The sequence below is a fragment of the Numida meleagris genome, chromosome 6 (assembly GCF_002078875.1).
Source record: "Numida meleagris isolate 19003 breed g44 Domestic line chromosome 6, NumMel1.0, whole genome shotgun sequence".
NCBI classification, from domain to species: Eukaryota; Metazoa; Chordata; class Aves; order Galliformes; family Numididae; genus Numida; species Numida meleagris.
In genome coordinates this window covers 54964145-54989038 of record NC_034414.1, presented here as the reverse complement: position 1 = coordinate 54989038, position 24894 = coordinate 54964145, and the positions used below count along the sequence as shown (strand labels likewise).

The window sequence follows — 24894 nt, the reverse complement described above, 5'->3', positions numbered from 1 at the left end:
ACAAAAGGATGAGAAGATGAAAAATATTTTCCTCCTTTAGCAAACTGCTACCTTAAGTGTTTCAATTAAATACACGAGCTTTGTAAGTTAGTTTTGCTTATTTAACTTCAGTCAGAGACAGCTAATCACCAAGAACAGATACTGCCATCTTGTAATGCTTGTTATCATCTTGTAAAGCTAACCAGAGTAACTGGAAAGCTCATTTAAACTGCCCTCTGAACTGCTTAAGTCATATCAAATAAAGAAATTACAATTCTGAAAGAACCAGCAAAACAGATAGAAAAATTTAAATTAGAAACTGCTCAGAGTAGCTTTCTATGACAACTTGAAACACAGAAAAAAAATAGAAAAAAGAATTTAATCAGGACTTTCTGACTTACTGAAAAGATGAGCCTCAAGGATGTAGAAAACCTGTTTGCTTTCATTCATTTCCTTCTCTGCCTAAACTATTCAGTGAGGCAGCAATAGATCTTCCATTTAATACATAAAAAGAAGAGCAAAAAAGACTGGCCAAAAGGAAGTGAAAGAGGCACTCTGATACCCTCATGTAACAGCAACTCACTGATCAGAATTGCTACCAGCAAGCACTTCTCTTTATTGCACCTTTTCAAGAAGAGCAGCCATTGGAAATTGTTTCCCTTCTGGTGTCAGCAAGTATGAATATTGACAATGAAAGGAGAAAGGAAGCTACAAATTAAATTTTAAAACAACTTTAAACTTTTCCTTGCAAGCACCATTATGCTGCAGCACTGCTGCTGCTTTACGTCAGCGTTCTCTGAGTTCTTCTAAAAGGAAACAATCAAAAATCAGAAACATGGAGAGAGGTTGAGAAATATGATGTGGAAAAAATGTCAGTTTACGTCACTAACATCAAATCAGCAGGAAATCCATCAACTTCTGACAAATACTTTGGTACGCTTCTTCCTCACAATGGTAAGTCATCCACTGGCTAAGAAATTCTATCCTTTCCTTTTTAAGTAATGACTTTTAAAAACATAGTGCTAGTGTCAATGAATGTAAGATAACAGACACATGTGCCTGTGCTGCTCCTAAGTTCCTTGAAGATTTCAGAATTCTTATTTTGTGAAATTTATTATAAGTAAGGGATGAAAACTACATTTCAAGAGAGTCTACATCTAAGAGAACAAGAGAGTGAAACTGCTCACAGGCGAAGATGTGCATCCAACTGTTAAATAAAATACTCATTTCAAGATGAGATCAGTTGCGCTCCTTTGCTCAGAGATCCCAGACTCCACAAACTCTTTCTCTGCCAAACTTCTTCTAAATTTATCTGTGGCGTAAGTCATAGTCCTGACTAACAAAGACAGGATCTGCAGTCATATTTTCTATAAAGAAATTTACTGCAATAGCATCAGTTATGCTGTCTTTCTACAAGATTGTTACATTTTTTGTTCAAAATACCTTCCACTGACACTTCAGATACAGAGGAAACGATGACAGACAGCAGTGAGCGTGCAGCCCACTACAAACACCTGAAGGTAAACTTCGACTCAGGGAGAGGAAGGGAGATGCAGGTAGAGATACAGATTCTCATTTGTTTTTCTGATCCACAGCCAACTCCTGTGCACTTTCGTATGAAAGTTAACTATACTCAGTAAAGCAAAACTGCTGGAAGTATTGTTATTACTTGTGTATCAGAGCAATGTGGCGAAAATGAATCAGCAAAGGAAAAAAGGACTACAAGAGACACCATCAATCCAATTTTGAAAGACAGTTCTAACACTTCCCAAATTCATGAAGTACTCTCCTGTCTTCGTAGATATTGTGATATAGCCTAAAACAACATTAGAGAAGCAGAAATATAATTTCGTTGTAATATATCATACACTAGTTTCCATCCACAGGTTGTATAGATATATATATTAAGCAGCGATAAACATTTATTTTGAAAATAATGGTCAAAAACCTGTAGATGTGGCCACGATGCCTCCAAGGTGGGCTCATCTTCTTCTGGGTCAAATTCATTGCTGTCACTAGGTGGGAGAGTTCTGAAGATATTGCAAGATACCTGAAAAGTGAAAGAAAGAATACTGAGATCTGTTTTCCAAACAAGTATCAGATTACAGGCCTCTGTACACCTATGCCTACTCCACATCTCCTCATCACATAAGCAGTATTTCTATTGCTTACTGTCTGACAAAGCTCTTTAGCAACGCTATAGGTCAAAGGAACCTATCGCTTTACAAACCTACCGCCAACCTTGGCACTTTACCTTCTTTAGATCTTATTGTTTCTTCTTTCCATTGACATCCTGGCATTGCCCAGTAAGCAATCATTGCTGACTTCGCCATGCTCCAGATGAGCGCACCATCTTACTTCCTGTTCTGCTGGCCATCAAGGTCTGCTAGGTCAGAGGCATGGCCACCACTACCCACCGACAAGGGTTTTCATACACTTTATTTTCCTTTGCACTAAAACAGACATGAATGATCTCTCCTTAAGTTCTCATCTGTCAACACTTGCTTTAATTGCCAGAGTTCTTCACACTGTATATGCCCGGACACTTTGTATCAAGTGCACAACATGGTACTAAATGCAGGCAACAAATACTATTTGCTTGTCACTTAGCCCGTATTTTATTTCACAGTTGCTTTGCTTTGCTTAATCTTATTTAGAGGTACTTTGCTCAGAGTGCTTGGCTCTGTGAGGCTTGTGCTATCAGCAAAGACCGAACTAGAGTATTTTCCTGGGTTAATTACAGTGCTGAATGGAGTGTACTGTTTGTTATGCGGCACATCTTTTAAACTGTAAACATGCTGCAGGGCCTTTTCTGCACTTTGAAGGTGGTGTAGTGCCCTCCTTGCACTCTGCTACTGCATTTGACCCGCCTCTAAGCTGGTTAATCAAACAGCTGGGAAAGGCAGCATATTATCTCCTAATCCTGTCTATACGTGACCCTTGCGTAGTAGTTCAGACAAATTAATCTATTTAAGCAACGAAACTAGTACGCTCTTCAACATCCAGATTTATTTTTCCAGCCTTTTAGAACTTTAGATATTTTATAGTTAGTCTGTAAGGCAAGTCTTCAGTATGTTGGCAACTTAATATGAGAAGACACATTAAAGCCAAGAGTTTAAATACAATCCAGATACCGATGAAAACAGACTGAGTCAGAGTGAAATTTTAGAACTTGCAAGGTAAACCACAGAGATTCGGGTGCTGCATGAATAAGAAGGAACAACAGAAGACTGTAGGAAAGTACATACAGTACACAGTAGCATGGAATATTCACCGAATACAAGGGAAAACAAAAGTACTGGCTAACTGAAGAGTAAATATGGCAAACCAGCGAGCACTGATAAAAGTGGTCAGAGGTTTTGTAGTTGGAGTTTTTTCATTTGCCACAAGAGGGAGCATTTCGCTACAGTTACAGCAAAACACTTTGGCAGAATCCTGCAGCGCATGTAGATCTCGTGTTGACAAGACGCGGGGCTTTCAACTCTAATAATACAGGACCCACCCGCCTGCCCTTAGAGGAACTGAACTTATATGCACACCTGCCAAACGATACAACGTTCAGCAGGAGATGTTCTCCTTCCCTGCTCTTTTCCCAAGTCCTCCACTGCCCTCCAAAGCCTCCCCATAAAAAGACCTTTCTAAGTCAAGCACATACTTCAGCAATACGCACGTGTTACAGTTTGTTCTTCCTCAGGGATTCCTGACCCCGTCCTTCTACCACCCTGAGGTGGAAGAGCAGGCAGAAGAGGAAAGTGATCAGAAATAAGAGGACAGAGATCTTTATCAGAGCACAAGGCAGTAGAAGAAAGCAAGCCCAAAGGATTCCCAGGTATAAAGGGGAAAAGGTACCTATTGGTGCCTTCAATCTGAACACTCGGGATTCTGCAGTACTTACCAAAGCATTTTTGGTTAATGCTTCACATTTGAAAATACCAACTTGCTCAGCACTTCGTCCAAAACAGGGAACTAGCAAAGTCAAAAGCAGCCTGCAGCTTTTATTCTGCCTTAAACTTCTTTTGAAAGAAGAAAAAATTCTTCTGCAAATACCATTTAATGAAAATTGTACCAAAAGATCCGAGAAAACGTAAATATTTATCAGATGTTAAGTTTTAAAATGAGAACAAATCCAAAGTATGGCACAAGCAAAACCTGCAGGGAAAAATACATACTAACAGAGTGACCAGCTAATCGAACTCAAATTCCTGTAAGATTTCAATTAAGTTGATCCAAGTTTCACGCAGCTACTGCCAGGGCCCTAGCAACATAAAAGAATGAAGTTTTCAGCACCAATTAGTTAAGTGCCAGGACTGACATTTGAATCTTTAGCTTATAACAAAACCAGAATGACCTCTGAAGTGTGTATTTAAAAATAAAAAAAAATTTAGAAGTCAGTCTCAAGGCAACTCAAAAGCAGTTTTTTTTGCATAAGAACATACAGCAGGAAATGCAATGCAAGGTACAATAGAGTCCTCATATATAGTTTGCTCTCTGCAATGTTCCTTTTTTTTTTTTTTTTTTTTTTTGGCATTGGGAGTAAAGTTATATGGAGTTATATGGAGCCCAAATGCAGACATTCTCCTGAGGAGAACAGACAGAACGGGTTATCTTCAAATGATTCCCTGGGTAATCATAATTTTAAAAGATAATGTGTGCCATTACAGTTACATTAATCACCACAACACAGCATGAGAGCTCATTCACATGCAGTGTCAATTTACAGCACGCTTATCTAGATCAGTAGCCTCTGGGTGGCTAATGTTCACAAACCTCTAAGGGAGAACTGAAGGCAACAAGTTCTTCCATGCATGAACTGCCCAGCTGTGCGAGAGACTGACAGCCATCATGCAACGATGGGGGAATGATGCCCCAGATCTGGGAAGAATAACTTTTCTCACGTAGGCATAAGGTAGCTATTTAGCGTTTGTCCCTGGGCCCAAGCAGAGTGCCAAAACTCCTCCAGCTCCATCGATGAATCACTTCCCTTCTGACCTCTGCTGGCTCATCCAGCCATAGGACATCCCTGCCAGCTTCTGCTCAGCCCGTGACGACTCCTCTCCCACAGCCAATGCAAATGACTGCTGATCAATACTGACTACCATCGTCCACCGATTAGGAAAGCCTCCAAGCTCTGATGATATTTTCGTACAGCGAACGTGAACTCTAATATTCTAGAAAGTTCTACCTTGACAAGTCTTCCCTATTAACGTTTTCCAAGTTGCCTGCACACTGTCCTCCAAGAGTGTCTCTCCCAGGATACTCATCAACCGAACACAAAGTCTGACAGTCCTTCCCCAGGATGAACAATCTGAATAACCAAGAGCCAGAAACCAGTTCAACGAATCACTGAAATCCACCCATCAGCACTGAATCTAAAATGCCCAGGATCATGTTGGAAATGCCAAAACGAAAGATTTTTTTTCAATTGCAGATGCCCAGAAACCTCTAAGCTCAATGCTGGTGTATCAGACGGGCACAGCTCTGACAAAATCTTCTCCGGGTAATTACGGTTAAGTGTAAGTTCATTAATAACAAATGGAAAGATAGACAAGGCTGTTCTGGTACCACCACAAGCAACGAACTGTAAGTTCTGAACAGATCTGAGGGTGGTAATTGCCAATCCAGAACAAGGAAACTATGAACACACCATTAATTTGAAGTAACAGGCTTCAAGAAAGTTCTGATTTTATCCCTATGTTTATATTTGAAATAACTTTCAGAAAATAAAGTACTAAGCTGCTTAAGTCGAGAGAAAATGTTTGAGAAGTCCTCTCTCCATCCCTCACTAGAGCATCACAAAACACACTGAAGTTACAGAAACACATCATAAATTCTATTCCAACTCAGTGCTCATATGCCATGCTGTCTGAAACAAAGATTTGATCAGTAATATTTTTCCTGAATGGAGCCCTAAATGAAAACAAATGTACGTGCAAGGAAGTGTAATGTATTGGCTATATAAAAACAGGACCAGTGAATTAATTTATCTGCATTTCTATTACCAGCATGTGCAACTGTCCATATAAACCCCATGTATATAAGAAATAGAAACTGGTTATCTACACATAGACACCATAGGAAGCTATTCGAACTAAGAGTCAACAGTAGCTCACAATACAGCCACTGACACTCATCCTTCAGAAATATATCTGCATATGTGGGGTTTTTTTTGTATTGTTCATGGATTTACAGTCATACAACTGAAATCTTTCTATATATACCACTAAACTGTTCCCAGAAGTATGAAGTGCAACATACAAAAAGAAAAATCCAGCTCTATTTTAAAACATTATTAGTGACTCCACCAGCTTTCCCAACCCTGACTTTTACTACTGAATTGACTAGGGCAGCGCCTTAAAATACCCTGATTCTCACTGGATCTTGTTAAACCATCAGATCTGCTCAGTATCTCCCTCTAAATATATCTGCATATGCAGTATGCATCCATATGTTATATATGTGAGTATAACTACATGACACCTCCCGGCATCTTTGCTGCTAAATGAAAAGACAAAGCTACTGAGCCCAGGCACATGTTGGTTCTTTTTCAATCTTGTGATTGTTTTTCCTACCTTCCTTTAAGCCCCCACCTTTATTTTCTTAACGCCTTCAAATATGTACAGCAAATGTGCTGGATGTGCATAAAAAGCCAGACCATTTCCCCGTTATTTCCCTTTTTTGAATAGTGCACTGTATACAGAAACTTAAATTAACATAGTCAAGATACTCACCCATGATGGTCAAGTCCCTCCTGCACCACCACATGCCAGAATACAGTCATTCCGAGCTGAATACTGTATGTCTTCTTTTTGCCCAGCAGCATTACTTTTGACTGGGACGCATAAAAATTAACTGTATCGGATTGTGAATGCAGTCATCCATCCAGACCACATGGCAGGTCTTTTCTTCTAAAAATTCAATCAATAACCTGCAGAAATTTAGCTCTAGATCTCGGTTGCTTACCATCACCCACTTCAGTAGTGGCAGCTTCCACCCATACAGATGTGCTACAGGTAAAACTGAGATCCCTAAGCTATGCCTATGTCAATCAGCAGGGAAGTGTAATTGGAGTAGGTTGGCAGAACAAAATACCTGGTGCACAGGTGCTGAATACACACACTACGTACGTTTGGAAGGAGTGCTTGTTTTCTAGCCATCTCTTGTACTCATGCCCACTAGCAAGTTGAGAGCATTCAGCACACCCCTGGAATACACATTTGATCCCAAATCAATCAAATTCACAAACTCTCAAGCTTCTCTATGACAAGCATCAAAGGACAGTGAGAACAAATGGGAGATGGACTTCAAAAGCACACCGAGAATCCCAGCTGCAAGTGCTAACAGTCACAGCCCTGGGGAATGCTTGCAGGCACACCTTCTCCCTGCTGGAAAACAGAGCTCTGAAATGCCACACTAGATGCAAACCACATGGGATACCCCGCTAGCAACAATCTCATTCATTGCTAACTTGTAAATACATTTTAAGATGGTCCAGTGAAACAGTTTTTTGTTAAACGCATGGCCACCTAATTCTACACCGTCATACTATGATGGCAATAATTAAATTATCTTTGACAAATTACAGCAGAAAGAGCCCCTCATCTCTACAGCAGGCATCAGATGAAGCGAAAGCCTGCCAATACATGAACTTGAACTCTAGACAGTATTACAAAACTCTTACTGTCTCAGACTCCTAACTGAAGAGCAAAACAAAATATTCAGAATCCAAGAAAGCAATCTCCCCGAAGATTCATGCTGAGCCGATCTGCAGATGCAGCGCTAGGAAGATGACAGAGCCGAAATGTGGGGGTGAGAGCGTACACTCCTCTTAAAACAAACAAACAAAAAAAGCTGCAGTTGACACAAGCACTTCTCAAAACAGTTTTTTTTTTTTTTTTGCTTTAGACTTAGTCACTGTACTATTATGCAGACAACATCTGACGAATGAGAGGCCTATGTAGCCAACAGGAGGAATAATGGATAAAGTTAAATGTAATTACATACTGTCGAGAAAAATTATTAGGGACAACTGCTGCAAGAGGAGCTGCCTCCAACTGATTTTTTTTAAAGGAGTACAGAACATTGGAGTCTCTTCCTTTACTAAGTATTGTGAGCCTTGTACAAACAAGGCAGATAAAGAATATGAATATGAAGTAGCATCTAACAGAGGAATTTGAAAACAATGCAGAAAAGAAACCAGTCAGATTCATTTCTTGCTCTTACCTAATTGCTAAACCTCACATTAGAGAGCAGAGAACTTAAAATATGAAATGATTTTTTTTCTATTTCTGTTAACTTCAATAGCATGCCTGTTCCATCACAGCTGCATCCATGTGCATGTTCTCACTCCAAGTTCATTTTGGGGGAGTCAAAGAACACTGCATCTTTCTTTCACTATTTGAGATGCATTCAAACCAATCTTTTCAACATCTTCCGATTCAAGTTGAACTAAAGATTAACTCCTACTATTTTACACTGTTCCTGAAGTTATATAAAATTCATTTGAGAAAAGAGGCATTATTTGGCAATTCCTAGAAGAGTAATTGTTTGTATTTATTACTCTTAGACTCAAAGTGACATTCAGTATTATGTTTTTAAATCTAATATCTAAACCAACAGGAACAAAAAGAGGTTTTGTTGGACCAAAAAGGTTAAGAGGGAGCATAGGTAGTTTTGCATTAAAAAAAATTCAGAGAATAGGAAACTAGAGTCATCTCTGTACATAAGAGAAAGAAGACCAAAATAATATTCCATCATACAAGGTGATACAGTGAAACTCAAAAAAGTTTCATTATCCACCTCTTATGGGCTGGTAAGCATCCATGGATGTTGTATAAATATCACAGTAAATGCCTGGGGTTGAGTTTACAATTGTTGGAGAAGCAAGTAGGAGAGTTTAAGTGTGGCTCGTATCCAGATTTCTCAGTTTAAGAGCCTGTCAAATTCCCCATTCATTTGATTTTTTGAGTAAAACAAGCCAGTGTCTTCAATCTAAGTCTTAATCCCCAGAAAACACAAAAATAAACGTACTACATAACACCCTGCAGGATACTGTGTAGACAATAAACATTTATTTCGTTCAGCTACCATTGCTTATTCTACCAGCAGAATCAGCTGCATTAGTTTAAGCCTCCACATTTTACTCAGACAGGCACAAATTTGAGATTAAGTGTCCAATTATTGGCTCATAAAGTCATATTACTGGCATTTCCTTCTTAGCAGAGTGTGTTTTAACTGGCAAGGACCTTTCTTCCAGAGACTGGCCTAATTCTAAAGAATATCATGTGCCCTTCTGCACAAGGCATTGAAATTGCAGGGGAAGTGCACTGAGCAGCACCCGTATGAATATATCTGTCCAGCTTATAACATTAACACAAATCCCAACCACTCTTTCCATTAAGTGATATTGATGACAGTGACAAGGCCACTGTAAACTTGCTTTGGTGGCCATTAGTAAATTCTTTTTTTTTTTCCCCCCCAAAAAAACCAAATTCAGCACTTCTGTATAGATGAAGCCAAAGTGAGTGGTTTAAAGAAGCAAACAAACACAAAGACTGCCAAATAGCTAAATGATTTCTCGTGTGATACCGCATATACCTCAGTGTGAAACCACGCAATACTACAATTAGGACTTAATGTTTTAATGCACGAATTTAGGATGACAAATTCTAAAAATACGCAAGTACTCTTATGCTGGCTACCCCAAATGACCATTTTAGAAATTCTTTCATCATGACACTATTGCATTTTAAAAGTAATTAAAAACCATGGAGTTTTTGATTAATTTGATAGGCAATTTCTTCTATCCTAGTATCTGTAAAGTTGAACTTCTTTTCGGTCACAGAACAGAGAACACTAATTTACAAGCAGTTAATAAAACCTTAAGAAAAGGCTGCTGCACTGATATCAGTTCTTCTGGCACTTTAGTTAATTAAAGTAAGAAGGCAGTTTAGTCATTAATCCTTGTTCATAAATATTAGTAACTTTTTAAATATCAACTACAGACTACGGCACCTTTTTTCCTTCTCTTCAATGACAGCACAACTTGCAAATCAGCTCCTTGTTTTTTCCCCTATGTTTAGAATACTTCTCACTTCCAAATTTCAGTAGCCCAAAGAGCCAAGCAGGGAATATTACTCCTTGAGTTCATTTGTCACTACCTAGGATCCGAGTGCAAAACACAACAGGGACTAGACCTTCCAGAGGGAAAAAGAACATTTGTGCTCCATTTTGCTGTGTTTTAAGCTGTCGGTCTTTCAGTCAAAACACTCCCATGACAACTGTGGCAGGCAGTCAATTTGGAAAGGACACAGAAGTGCTCTTTTCTTCACTATCGTGACAGGTCAGAGCTTGTCAATTTGACAGGTCATTTGCGAACACAGTTGGAGACCTCAGTGAAAATTCTCAGGAACAGATAATAGCGGCAGTTGCACAGTGAGCTCATGAAGTCAACTGTGTACAGTTTAGTCTGCCTCAGTAAAACAGATAAAAACACTTCATGCTTGAAAGAAGAACAGGCATTTATTGCAAAGAGTGAGTTACACCAAACATCACGCCACAGCACGATGTGACTTGCTGTCCCTAATACAGACTAATGCTCTCTGCTCACCAAGGGCCTGAGGGATCGGCGTGGAGCTGTGACAGGGTAGGGCCAGGTGGGGGGTTAGGGAAAGGCTAATAAAAATATAATAAATAGGAAAAGGCAATAAATTGGCAAACAATACAAATCCCGGTGGGCATGGAACAGGCTGCCCAGGGCAGTGGGCACGGCCCCGAGCGCTGGAGCTCAGGGAGCGCTGGGACCCGCTCTCAGACACAGGGTTTGGGTGGCTCTGTGAAGGCTCTGGAGCTGGATGCAATCCTTGTGGGTCCCTTCCAGCTCAGGATGGAATTTAGAATCCTATGATTCTAATTTTCTCCAGAAATTATTTACTAAAAAATAACCTTTTTCATTTATAAGAATCTAGGCTTGAGCCACTGACTAGCCAGTTACGGGACTTAAGAATACTCTCAGCCTTCCCCCTTCCCTCTTCTTAAACCTCCTGGTGCTGAGGTTAAGATGTAGCTTGAGATCAGCACTAGACCCCAAATATAAGGCAGAAAAAAGAAAGATGAGAAAGGGCACAATGAAATGAAAGGAATACAAGAGAAAAGAAAACAGTTTTCCATCAAAAATGAAATGGGATGAAATTCCTGGAGCTCCATTAGCAAACATCTGTGAAATCTACTGGAAAAATTTACACTTTATCTTCACTTCCAGTGACTGCTCTGTATCATACTTACAGACTATACTTAAGTAAATAATTTAAAACTGTGCTTTTCAAACTATTTAGGCAATGCATCATTTCCTTAAGATAAAAACAGTTTAGCGAATCAACGAAAACGACTGCAGGGATTGTCGAAAATGCAAGCAAAAGGGTTCTGTGTCTCATTAGAGCTCATGTACAGACTGCTTCATAGGTTATGATTTATTATTCAAACCTGAACTTTATGAGCAGTTACAGATCAAATACTTCTAACTTTTTGCTACGGTAAAAAACTGTATACAAAGTCAATGGGAAAATACAACCTCAGTAACAGAAAACAGCAAAACAAATACTAAATTGTCACAGAAAGTGAGATTGGGGGGTGTCTTCTGCAAACAGAAAAAGTACCCAATTTTACTGGAGCTATCTGTGCATCAGTGTCCTGCCTATACAAAGCGTATGGTAACATCATTCATTTCAAGGGGTACAAGGAAGAATAAAGTAACGTCTGCAAACCATTTAGATGCTGCAAATTCAGTATAAGCAGAAGAACTCGGCAAAGAACTAGTAATTCTGTATTCAGACTAGTATTTGCATTAGACCACATGCTGAACACATAACACAGCAGACTGACAAGCAGTTCATTGAGAAGAGTTTTCCAGTGGAGGAGGAGAAAAGGGAGGGCAAGGGAAAAGGGGGAGAATCTGATCATGTTACTATAGACTTCTTGAAAATGTATTCAGACTAAGGAGACACGAAGATTTTTCCATACATCTTAATTCTGTTTTTGCTTTGTTTTAAATTCACTATTAAGTGCATGATGAGTTTGTCATAATTTTCAGCTGCTTTTAAGCATTACAGACAAGTGGTACAGCATGTAACTGTGTGTCAGGAAAGCAGTAAGGAGCACGCATAATGCTATATAAAATCTACTCATTTTTCAACATCACCAAATTCACACTTAACTAATTGTCTTTTCATTTAGATAGCAGGCTATAAGAGTTCCATATGGTAGAACAGAACAAATGCTTCAATGCATTGATTGATTTTGCCAATTACAAAGGATGTTCTTCACCAGATAGCATCTGATACTGTTACCATTTTTAGATTGAAAATACTATTATTGGACAATTTATATGTATATATAAGGTATGGCTTTACTGTTGAGTAATCTTGCTTACTAACAGCAACTACTATGACTCCACACAATATAAGCATCAATCTTTCACACTGTTTTTATACAGCATCTTTACCATTTACTGTTTAAAAATAGGTTGAAGTGTGCACGAGTAATTATCTCAGAGCTTCAGTACAAATTCAAATGCCTGGATAAAGTTCAAAGAAAGAAAAGAACTAAAAATTAATCCATTATTTATTCTGGGGAGGGAACTGTATGGGGGAAAGAGACGGACTCTGATAATATGTCTGCTGGGTCTTTCGATCAGGAAACTTTCAAACACTTCTGACACTATAATAACCATCGTCTGCTTGACTTTAATTAAGCATATATAAAAATTAATAATTTTGTCTTTGGAGAATTATCCCCAAGTGATGTCAAGTAGAAAATAAAAACCAAAGGCCTCATTTAATCCACCTACTCCAGGGTTCAATTTCGCCCACAATGTGTAACTGGAACCGCAAGTGGATTTAAAGAGACCATGAGAAAGAAGAAACTCACCATTCTAACTACTTCAGGGTAAGTCTGCTCTGTCAAACAGCCTCTGCTTATTGTAATGTAGTCGACCAGTTCATTAAGAGTGGAGCGCTTGTATTCTTTCATTTTAAGGTCTGAAAGCGTGTCCATGAAGTCAAAAATGACACAGCACTGTTGAAGTTTCTTTAGGAACAGTTCAGGCTGCTCTGAAGATGGAACGTCTATGAAACAAGAAAGGAAATCTTTGTGAGTCTGGCATCTCTTTATACGAAACAGGATTTATTTTTGAAGATCAATTCCAAAGAAAAGCAGCATTCATACAGTTTTCATAAAACAGAGCTCAGATTAACAAATGAACCCCTTATAGTAACTGTTACTACTTTGTGTTTGAGATCCTGAACTATTTGTTGTAGTAGTAAGTTATTCACTGTTAAGAAAGTAAGATTCACAAAAGAAGTACAGGCTTAAGTGGAAAATACAAATGCAAAAGCATTCCAGACTTTAAATTTTATAGTATGCCATATGCATACTATATAGTCTGCATACAGTCTGACATATGCCATTGTTAACTTGCACACCAGAAAAGGATGAAAGAACTGTCAGATAGACCAAGCTTGATTAATTTCTACTTCCAAAAAATATTGTCACTCATAACTCTATATGGATATGAATATGTATATGAATATACAGTAAGACTAAATTTATGCAAAGAAATTTTCAAAATTCAATCGTTACCTCCACATTGACACTTTCCATAGCAAAATCAACTGTAGTTTTACTGAAATAGTGAGGATGTGCTGCTGTATTACAAACACATAACATGCATTAGTACACAAAACAGTAACATGCGCTTGCCCAATAAAGAAAGTAGAATGTACCACTTACTACGTTTTCCTATGTCAACTTCTTAGTGGTTTGTTAGTTTACCAAGTGTTTCAAAAGAATGCACAGAAAGCTTAGTTTATCCAGTGTTCATGTACGTAAGGCTAAGAACAGCAGAAAAGCTGCATAAACGAAATATCTATTTTTATTCTGTAAGATGCCTTCAGATGAGAGAATGCCTCACTTCCTTTGATCCACCTTTTCGTCCTCTATTTTTGTTTTTCAGGTATAAATGGTCTGTCAGTGAATGACTTTCTAAGCAATAATCCAATACGCAAATGAAAAATGTTGCTAATTTCAACTAGAAAAAATTAAATAGCAGAGAGTTGATGTTTATTTCTTAAATCTTGGACATACCAGTATAAAAGCTAACCCAAGATGGAAATTCGTATCCTTAATACACGATTAAGTACATCATGCCAAGAATACTTGGTAAACACTGGATGCTGTTGACAATTTTACAGCAGTTTTAAGGAGAGTAGCTTTAAAGAATTTGTTTACATTAAAATCACATGCATAACAGTTACTAGATTCAAATCAAAACAACTACTGAGTATTAAAAGGTCACAGCACTTCACACCAACTCCTCGCGTCGCTTAATCACTGAGAAGAATAAAGAATAAATGTGTATGGTGATACAAATAAATATGCTACACACTTTATGATCTGACATCAAAAAGCACAATATGTTTACTGAACCCTCCTCCATGGACAGCAATGCCACTGTGGCAGGATTCAACAACTATCAAACCATACCCCACAAATCAACCAAGATCTTGGCAAAGTTTAATTGACAAAGCCAGGTTGTATGCACCAATCTCCTATTTCTAAGACCTGGGTAACCTCTGCAACAGCTGCATCCAAAGCAAATTAAGTGGGAAAATGTGGTATAGTTTAATACCGCACTTCACATCACCCTTTTAATTGGTCATCCCACAATCCCACAGGTTTTACTCATCTGTGGAACGGAAGATGGAAGAAACGCGGTCCTGCAGAACTCCAACAGGAAGAGCAATGCAGAAGAAGAAAACCAAACACTTCTTGAAGACAAAACCTGGCCACTCTGAAGTCATTCCACTGGCCGCGTGTCACACACGCTCTAATGCCTCACAGCAGACTGCACTGAATTCTAAGCCAAGGAGCCAGAGAAAGCCATCAGCCCTTGCTCATTGCAAGAGACCACTTCTGTTAGTGTCCTTCCTAAGGCAGGAGCCAGTCTGAAGTCTATGAGGAAATGAAGGGCCTGAGGAAGCTAAGCATTTGTGATCCAGCGTGTTACTGCTTTATTGATTGCTCTCCAATGATACAAAAAAGGAAAACGGACTTCAGAATTCACTGTTACTAGCAATCACTATCAACAATTAATTGATTAGCAATTTCTTCCCAGAGACGGACTGTAAATATAAACTGGAAAAAAAAAAAAAAAGAGAGGAAATGCTCTTGAGAAGTAACCAACTGCATTTATGTTCTGTTCTAACTCGCACTCTTCTTTACACTAATCCGGCGCATAACTTTACAACATGTAAAAGGTATCAATAAAATCTATCATGTTACATAAACATAATGGGTTTTTGTTTGCACTGTCCTACATGGCTTGCATGCATTTACTCTGGCCAACAAGGATATTCCAGTCAAAGGCAAACACAGGCTGAAAACAAACCAGAATCCATTACGATTTTCAATCCAATGTCAGCTATAATCAGACTCCAATGACTCAGAACTACATTAATTTTAATGTAGTGTTAGCATTAAATTAAAAAAATATATTAAAGCATTAAAATACCTAATAAAAGCTTACTTTTTTTTCAGGTAGGTATCTGGAGGTGTGGGAAAGAAAGGAAAAATATAATTAAGTTAATCTCAAGAAAAGCTACTGTAGAATGCTAGGAGAATTTCATGCCAGCCTTACTATGTCAGCAACCACGCAAACTGCATGAGCAAACTCATCAAAACAAAACAAAGGAAAACCCCAAACTTGTTCTGGGCACAGCTGCTTTTCTTTATGAAACAAACTGGCGTTCACAGCGCAAAATAAAATTGCAAGAAGTATCATGTTCTGGTCATAGGTAACACCCAATGCCTAGGTTTTTCTACTTGGAACCAGTAAATCTCCGAGCAGATATCAATAAAATCAGTATTCGACGTTCACAATCCTCCCTCTGCGACTACATCATCAGCTGGTTTGGGTTCTTTCTGTTTCAGAAGGATTTTTTGGTGTTTTCCCTAATCTCCTAATGCCTCTCTGACAGATGTACAAACCTCACGGAAAGATTGCTGCCACCCTCACATCCCTGTTCCCCGTACTCCGGTACGGGAGCTATCCAGCCCCACAGCAGAGCTCAGCTCCTTAATGCAACAACTTGAAGCGCGCAGCTTATTACAGATGTTCACAATTAGCTGATGTAAAACAGCAAACCTCTTCCTTAGTTCGCAGCAGGCAGATATTGTGAGGTTTCAACGCATTTTGCAACAATTTACTCCTGTGCTAGCAAGCAGCACTCACATACTGAAATTTAGTAGACTTCAACCTTAGCATTGTAACCACTTTTACTTGAATGAACAGAAAGTTGAGCAACTTCAGTAATAAACCTGTGTAAGGATCTACAATGCTTCTACGTATAAAATAAGATCAAAATGACATGACTGAGTGGTACACACGATTTATATTCAATGCACAGGAGAGTATACGTTTATTAAAAAGAAAATTTAAAGACAGATATATTTCTGTCTGGTTGATCACAAGAACTGACCTCATTTTCAGAAAAAAACGCTTTCCTACAAGTTAATTTTCATGCTGAAAAGCTTGTCAGTTTTCTCTTTAGACATTTAAGCATAACACAGAGCTTGTGAAGGACACTGAACATTCACAGATTCAAAGGAAACTGGCTCAAATGACAGCAACTAATAATAAATCTGAGCAATAAAAAAGATAAAATCATAAAATCGGAACCTTTATCAAAATGAAATGTTTTCTAAAGTGATCAGAAAAACTGACAAGAAGAACCATACATTTTTCAGACGTGGACCAACAATAGTTACTACAACAACTCCAATACCAGTTCTAAGTGATGAGAGCAATTCAGTTTCTCTCTTAATAGCCTTTTTCCAAAATAATCCTAATCCAACCAGCCCTTCCCTTCTCCTCAATCACCTCTGTGGTCTCTGCCTTCTGATTTCTTTACCAAACGAAGAAAGAAAAACCTGGAAGCATCATTTCACTGCTACCTTCTAACAGAAACATACATAAAAGAAAAATGTTCATATTACATTCATATTTTAATAAATATTATCTATAAGTAACTTTTCTATGATTTTTCAATCAGTAACATGATGCATCTGACTCGCAAAACTGCATCCAGAGAACTGAGCTGTGGTACTGAACATACTCATCACAGTGCTAGTGAAAAATGGAGAAGAGAGAGATAGTGAACACCTGGACCATCTCCCTGCTCCACCTCAGGCTGTATTTTTGCAATGAATGGTATAATGCCGCGAATCAAAAGTGAGGACAACAAGGTGGGGAATTAATAAGCAAGCACTGCAGCTATAAGGAAAAGTCAGATATGAGGGCGTAGAATTAAACAAGATAAATGCTGCAGATTACATATAAAAAGTAAAAACACAGTATGTCCATAAATGCTACCCTGCACCCACGTATGTATTATCAGAACATTTATTCATTTAAAAATACACATATATCAAAATGCTCTAGGTGTAACTCCCACTCCTGGTGGATTACTGTTGGTAACACATACCTCTGGTCACTATGAAGTTTCTATTCTAGAACAAGTACACTTTCTCATTTTCATACAAATAAAACTTGCTAAGTCGAACTTAGAAGCCCTCTGGTCTCCTTTGAAGAGCTCACTTCAAGAGCAGGTCTAGCGAAAATCAAGCCCAAACCTCTAGCTAACTGAAGGTCCTGTCATACATACACCTGGCATTCACTGACCACATTTCTATATGCCACTTTTCACAGTGGAATCCTGGTCTTAAAAAAGCCAAGCAGTACAAATGTTTTCCTTCTTACACACACTTCTTAAGAAAAGTAATCACTCTGCTGATTACATTCATTTGATTTTCACGACTGGCTGACAATATTACGAATGCTTTGTGAAGTCAGCAATAATTCATTTATAATAGTGGCTTTTTTTCAAAGCTGTTTCCCCAGTCCATTCTCTATACTTAATAATTACACAGGCAGGGCAGCAGCTGGGCACTGTGTTCCAAATACAGAAAGTCTAACCAGTACCAACGTTATGCACACTGCAATAAAGGCAGTGTGACAAGCTCAAGGCGACTTCCATGAGTGAAGACACAAGAAGAAAAGCACAATCAGAAGCGTAACAAGGAATATGCCCCATCACCTTGTTTCATAATTGCTGTCTCTTCACATCATCAACAGCAAAATTGAGATTCATTCCTCTGACCATGAAGTTCTCCCTGATCAAAGTGAACAAGGTCTCACTAGGTGGGAATCTCCTCAGTAGTTTTCCACAAATCTTGGATACCGTGAATCCTTCTATTGCACGCTGATAGTCACTGATCATCTTACTGAGGTTTTCAACATTTACAAGCAGTAAGACAAGCAGTCTGAAAGCAGTGTCGATCTACAGGTAGCATTTGATGCGAGTGCCTTGCATGTGCATGGGATAGCATTAAAAGCTCCAGGAGATAATTCTTATAGATGCACTCTGAGTCACATACACTGCCAAAATTTGATACACACTTTTAAAAATATTAATCAATATTCAGCCTCAAGTATTTAAATATTATGAACTTCAGCCCCTTAACAGACTACACAGATGAAAGGTTGCTTTTTCTTTCATTACAGGACCATGGACTAAAATCAAGATGACAATAAAAAGAATTTCAATAAAAGGTATTTATGGAACTTCCATTAAACTTTTTAAGTGCTTCCACAACGAGCATGGTGCATGCTGCAATTCAAGCCTCTTCACATCCACCAATGCAGCACAGTCCAGAGCCATGGTAGCCCAGGACTGGACGAAAAGATGCCTTTAAGCTGTGCTGTCAGTCTACGACCAGCACGTGTTCCTCCCACCACTCATGATGCCAGTGCTGGCTGTGCTGTGAAAATCCTTCAACTCAGAAGCAAGCCACCACTATAAGCTCAGTTGTCAAAGCTACTGACAAAGCAGTACCAAATACTACTACATCTGTACTTGTTGCAAAAGGCTGGCATTGATGCACATGAGCGCTGATGACATACAGCTCTAAAGCAAGCAGAGAGCTTCCAAAGTGCTCTAGGTATTACAAGCTTGGGTACTTTTACGCATCACTAAATTAACATGATGAAACCATTATAAAGTAGAGTTATATGAAACATTCCAGATAATAACATGTAATCGAGGAAATATTTGGTGGACAGAATTCAGAATACATGAGCACCTAATGGAAAACGACCTTATCAGGGTATTCGGGTACACCAACTGCTGTTCTAGGTCCCACAGAAATACAGCAACTCACAAGAGATTCAGCATGTAATAACCTTCACACTGTTACTAATAATCGCCCTGCAGCAGGAACCATGCCTCTTCGTAATTAAGTAGCAATGCCTTCTTCCTTAAGCAAGCTGACAACACGTTTCAACACCTTCTCATTAGTTCGGCAATGAATGGGAAGTTTGGACTAGCAGAGTAATCCAAGACAGTCCGAGTATGCCTACAACTACATTTGAGCCAAAACCAATCCTGGTCAAAGAAGACAGGAGAGAAACTACAGAAAAGGATTCAAGTGACACAAATTCTATAGAAAAACTGATGGTGGAAGAGGAAGTGGGTAAGTCTACCAAAAAATTTCAGAAGAGACAGAAGAACAGCAAAGCAACTGCAGGTATTAAGAGAAAGGGAGGGAGCAAGAAAAGGCCTCTCTCCAAAGGCAGCAGAGCAAGAACAAAGTACTAAAAGACCAAGAGGGAAAAGAAATGAGGTAGCATATGAGCTGTAGCCTTGGAAAAGACAGAGAGAAGAGGTTGTGTGAGGTAATGCAATTAACGGAGCAGAATATTCCAAAAGGAAAGCAGGAGCTCTACGTATTTAAGCAAAACACAATGAATGAATTAGTGGTTAGGGGCTGGATTTGATTAAGCAACTGCATACCTCCAGGTTCCTGACACCGTGCGACATCTTTAATAATCTCATTACACTATTTACATTGAGTTCACCGCGACATGAAATGAACACTTCTTTTTAAGCCCCAAGCTGACCACAGGATTTGTGGACTGCTTTCTGTCTCTCCCTATTTTTAAATGGAATTTCAAAACCAATGATTTTATTTATTTATTTTTAACGGGGGTGAAAAGGGCTGGCAAAAAACACACGTTCTTTCAATTTCCTACATTGAATACGTGGCATAAAATCCCCAAATAAGACAAAAATATTTTGCTGAAACACCAAGAATTATTGAGGCCAATTTTCCTGAGCTGACTCAAGTTTCTTTTACACTGGCTCAGAAAGTTCATGCTAGTTGTGTTAAGTAGATTATTACTGAACTGCACTTTCCAAGTAGAAGCTAACCTTCATTTAGAAGAGTCAAAGCTGCTGGGTCTGCTGAACTATTACCAGAGAGAGCAGCTCTCCATGGCTGTCCTGCCATGTGACAATATCAAACTGAGGTATTAAAGAAATTGCTGGGACTTGTCTGCCACACACCTCCTGCCCAGCCTTACGCAACTAAGACAGACATTGCTGCTTCACTTCTAAATCTTCTCCAAAGGAAACAGAAAAAAAACATGGGATGGATTTTAAAATATTCTTAAAAACAGACAAAAACCATACACTCTTCAACTTCTATTTTCTACATTTACGTAAAAATTAGAGTATGTCCATCTACAGGATATATATATATTTTTTTCCACTTTAGGCACCAGTCTGTTAATTCATCCAGGTATGTTCTTCCAGCTGCTACTCAGAGAGCTGCAGTTTAAACTAAGCAGAGCAGCACACCTCTGTTCAAATATGTAGTTTAAACTCAATATGTTTGAACAGCAAAAGCTACAGGTATAGCAAGTACAAAATAAGCTGAACTTAGCAACAAAATGCTTTCTAATTACTCAGCTCCTCTACCCTCAATGGTAAAACAAATACCTGAGACAGGAGCACAGTGTAAACAAACACAAAACTCATTTTCCAAGTGGTTTCTCAAATTACAATGGTAGAGCAAAGCTACACAACAGTAACTGCACGCTCCACTGGGTCACCCTGCTTCTGCCGTATTCTTTTCCTTCAAACTCAGTTAGGAGTTCTTCAGGCTGTTTCCAAGTGTTTATTTCTAATTGCCCAACTAGTCTCTAGGACCACTGTCATCCTCCGCCCCTTCCTAGAGTTTTTAGCAGAGCACTGGTACTCCAAAGGGCAATCCAGACACAAGTCTTGGCTAACTGTTTCCATTTTGCCATGCTATAACTGCCTCACTCTCACCTAGTACTTTTTTAATTTTAGGGGAAAGTGATGGTCAATGCTGCAGCTGCAACTTTCTAGATTTTTTTTTGCATCTTAAATGAAGAACGAATATCAAAAAATGGCAGGACTAGAATTTTCTCACCAGCAGCTCAACATCTCTAGGATCCTTGGACAGCAAAAAAATAAAATAAAAAATACAGAAAACTGTTCACAAGTCCCAGGCTATTTAGGAACACCTGTGCAAAAAACCCCATGATGGCCTGCTGATCTAAGACAGCAGAATCCTTAAGAGGATTACTGTCTTCTTTTGATAAGATTCTTATCAGATCACAATTTTTTTCTACATGACTTGAGCAGCTTTTGCACTATAATGGTCACTGAATATAAAACAAGTCACAGCAATCTTAACTTCCACTCTAAGTGTGGTCACAAGACAACCTAGGATGTGCATGGGAATTTGTTTGGTACATTAAGTACATATTGCAATCACGATAAAGCTACATAGCTGTACATGCTATTCCATTTTATGTGTCTTTTGAGTGCAAAAATTATACCTGGCTTCCTAATTGCTCTGAAACTGCTCTGGATTCAAATAAAAACGCGCAATACTCATTTGGCTCAAACCGTAGAGTTTCTCTATAAAATTTGTTCCGAAACATCTAGATGCTTTAAAAACAAACAGAACATTGAACCACAAGCAGAGGAAACTCAAAACATAACTTTCACCCAAATGGGCTGCTTGATAATGACCCAGTAAATTATACCTGAAGTCACAGGAGCACTTCATTCTCCATCAAAAAAAGTGATTGAGAGCTATCCTCTACATTCAACCCACTGTACAAGAACTCAGGCTTGTATTTAAAAATGTTTGCATTTATTAAGTTAAATAATACACATACATATAAAATATAGTATTATATTACTCAACTTACACACTTAGGAAAGTTTACTTGTACCCTGAAAACGTAACTTCCACTGTCTTCTAAGTTGGAAGCATCAATTTAGCCAAGAGCATATTCCACTCAGCACTAATGTAGCACAAGTCTCACAGTATTTTCCAGTAATGTGCTATGCCATCAGACTGTCCATCATGTGTTTGTGTTCTCATTCTCTCCGTAGAGGGAGCAATACGTGTAATGGAAGAGGAATTTTATGGAACTGCACATGCGTAAGATGTCTGTGTATGCTTGTGTAAGAAAATGATCAGATTCAATAAGCAGCCTTCAAAGTCATGATGGAAGATCCGGAAACAGCTAAGAATTCATTCTACAGTATCCAAAAGGCCCCTCCTGAAAGCTCAACTTCTTACACAGGTTCCCTCTTTCTTGCTGAAGCTCCAGAACAACGGAAGAGCAAAATCATCATGTTAGGCCTTCATTATTCATTTTTGTCTTTCAAACACCAGTTTTAGCCTCTACAGGCTTAATTTTTAGGTTCTCTGAGATCAGAACCAACACCGCCAGCTGTATCCAGCACTACACCAAAAGCACAAGACAGCTGCAGAGGGGGAGATGCGCCTGTGACAGCGTGTCCCCACAGGAAAGCCAGCCACAGAGCCCACTGCTCGTCTGCACTTCCTTAGCACTGAAAACACAGCCTCGTTACATCCCGTCTGAGCTGCAACAAAGCACAGGAAAACCTGAAGGCATGTCCTGATCTCCTTGCCAACCACGAAACCAGAAAGCATTACTCAAAAACGCTACCTGAAGACTTTTCATACACAAGCAATCCGCACGGCCTACTTGTCAAGAAAGGAGGTTACCACATCATTCCTTTTCAAGATATTTTCCTTGCATAAGGCTTTCCAGTGTTTAGACTGAACCAGCTACTCTTCAGACACGGACACCTGCAAGGCTCAGACCGTGTTACTGAATATCTTATGACAGTAACTCAAATCTGTCAAGCTGCAGAGCTAAGGGAATGCCCCTTCTCATATTGCCAAGTCTAGCAGACCAGTCGCAATAACAAAAAAAAAAGAAAGAAATCTGCTTTATTTTATCCTGCTTCTGTAATTCCTGTAGGGCTGCCCCACATACGCTAGTGTACAGAAACATATCCCCATACTCAACTTTTCTACAGCACCCTCTTCAGATTATTCAGGATCTGGAATAATTAAATAATAGAGGGAGAATGAATGACAAGTAAATTATATTTCCAAATAACCTACGGAGCTAGACCACGTTGTGCTGGATATTTTACATCATTGGTATTATCATTATGTATTTCTGTGTGTAATACCAGCTATCCCTTCAAAAATATAATCTTCCCACATGTGAGAGATTCATTTACTGGTAATTACCATTCCCACTCTGAGTTAAGTGCTGTGTTACACCTAAACGGTGAGTTTCACCAAAAACTTAGAAATCTGAAAAGAATATTAGGACATTTTTCTGTCTTTTAAATTATAACATTTTTGTTCCTTGAATACTAAAAGGAGTACACGTGTTATCTCCCTATCACAAAGTTCTAGAAAGCAAAAATCTCAATTCTGAATATTTGTAATTGTCTAAAGAACAAACCTTATCAAAGCCGTGCATTACCATCACATTCATGCAAGTTTTCTCCATATCATCCCTACCTCTGACCTCTTCTGAAAATGCTAGATAACAAAATGCTGTTTACTTTGGGTGGAAGATATTTACTTGCATGCATATGTATCAGTCACGGTATTTCTCGTCCCTCAGAAATGCTATCTGCTACTGCACAGACAATTATTTTTGATGATCACTGGGCCTTGGCACCTGAAGTGAATTCCACCCGAAATTATTCAGCACCTCTGCATTACGCCCATCAGTCTACAACAGTACACTAGCCATAAAAATATCTCTAGTCGATCAAATACTTCATTTTGTATTAAGTTATTAAGATACATAAACAAGCTCGAGCAAAGTGAAAACTACATGGACAAGGCTATGTCATGTAACCAATACAGCTAAGGGAATCACTCTGCTGAGCATTAAGAGTCAACTCTGCAGAACTTTTTCAGTTTAGACCATTACAAATAGTAACAAGGCATAACTGTTTAGGCATTAAATGCACTTAACTGAAATCTCTCCCCCATGGTTACCAAACATTACTCTCCATTGTCAACTGGTACCCTCTCTCTAACTCTTCCCAAACTACTCATTAGTTAAGGTCCTTCTACACTGAAGATAAGCTGGAAATTAGCTTATCAACATTATTTTTCCTCAGACACACTGTGATTGTAAACTTGATCTCCTTGTGGCATCCTGTCCAAACTGAAGTCAATATGAATGTTACATCAGTTCAGCAGAACTGCCATTTCACCTTTGCTGTAACTGGCAGAAAGTTCACTGCTTACTAATCAAGTAAAGGAAGAGCAATCTCATCAGTTACATATTCCATTAAAAAATGATGGAGAAAAGCTCAACAGGAAAAGCGTGCACTTTGCCAGTTTATACATACTTAGGGTAACCTAAAAGTACCTCTTCATGAGTGAAGTTATCCACTTCTGAATTCATCGATACACTATTGATGAATTAGTAACATTTTTGAAATACATTTTTACAGAGTTTTTGCAAGTAAAAAGCACTGATCAAGAAAGCACACACAGTACAGCAAACATGCCTTTTTTCTGAATACATGAATACAGAGGTAATACGTTCTCTACCTTGCCCATACATTTTTGGAGTAGCAGGTTCATTACTATCCAGAACTCTCAACTTACACACATTCTTTGCCTACTTTTTAT

The 24894-nt window shown here is 38.7% G+C and overlaps 1 protein-coding gene across 5 annotated transcripts in view; it reads right to left on the bottom strand.

Moving 5' to 3' along the window:
• Positions 1–24894, bottom strand: part of PPP2R5E (protein phosphatase 2 regulatory subunit B'epsilon) — a 72568-nt gene that overhangs the window by 20379 nt on the left and 27295 nt on the right. For all 5 annotated transcript variants that reach the window (XM_021403405.1, XM_021403407.1, XM_021403406.1 and 2 more), the window contains 2 exons: positions 12901–13097; positions 1928–2029 (listed from right to left, as the gene is read on the bottom strand). In XM_021403405.1, coding sequence (XP_021259080.1) covers positions 1928–2029; positions 12901–13097 — 299 coding nt within the window. The remainder of the gene's footprint in view (positions 1–1927; positions 2030–12900; positions 13098–24894) is intronic.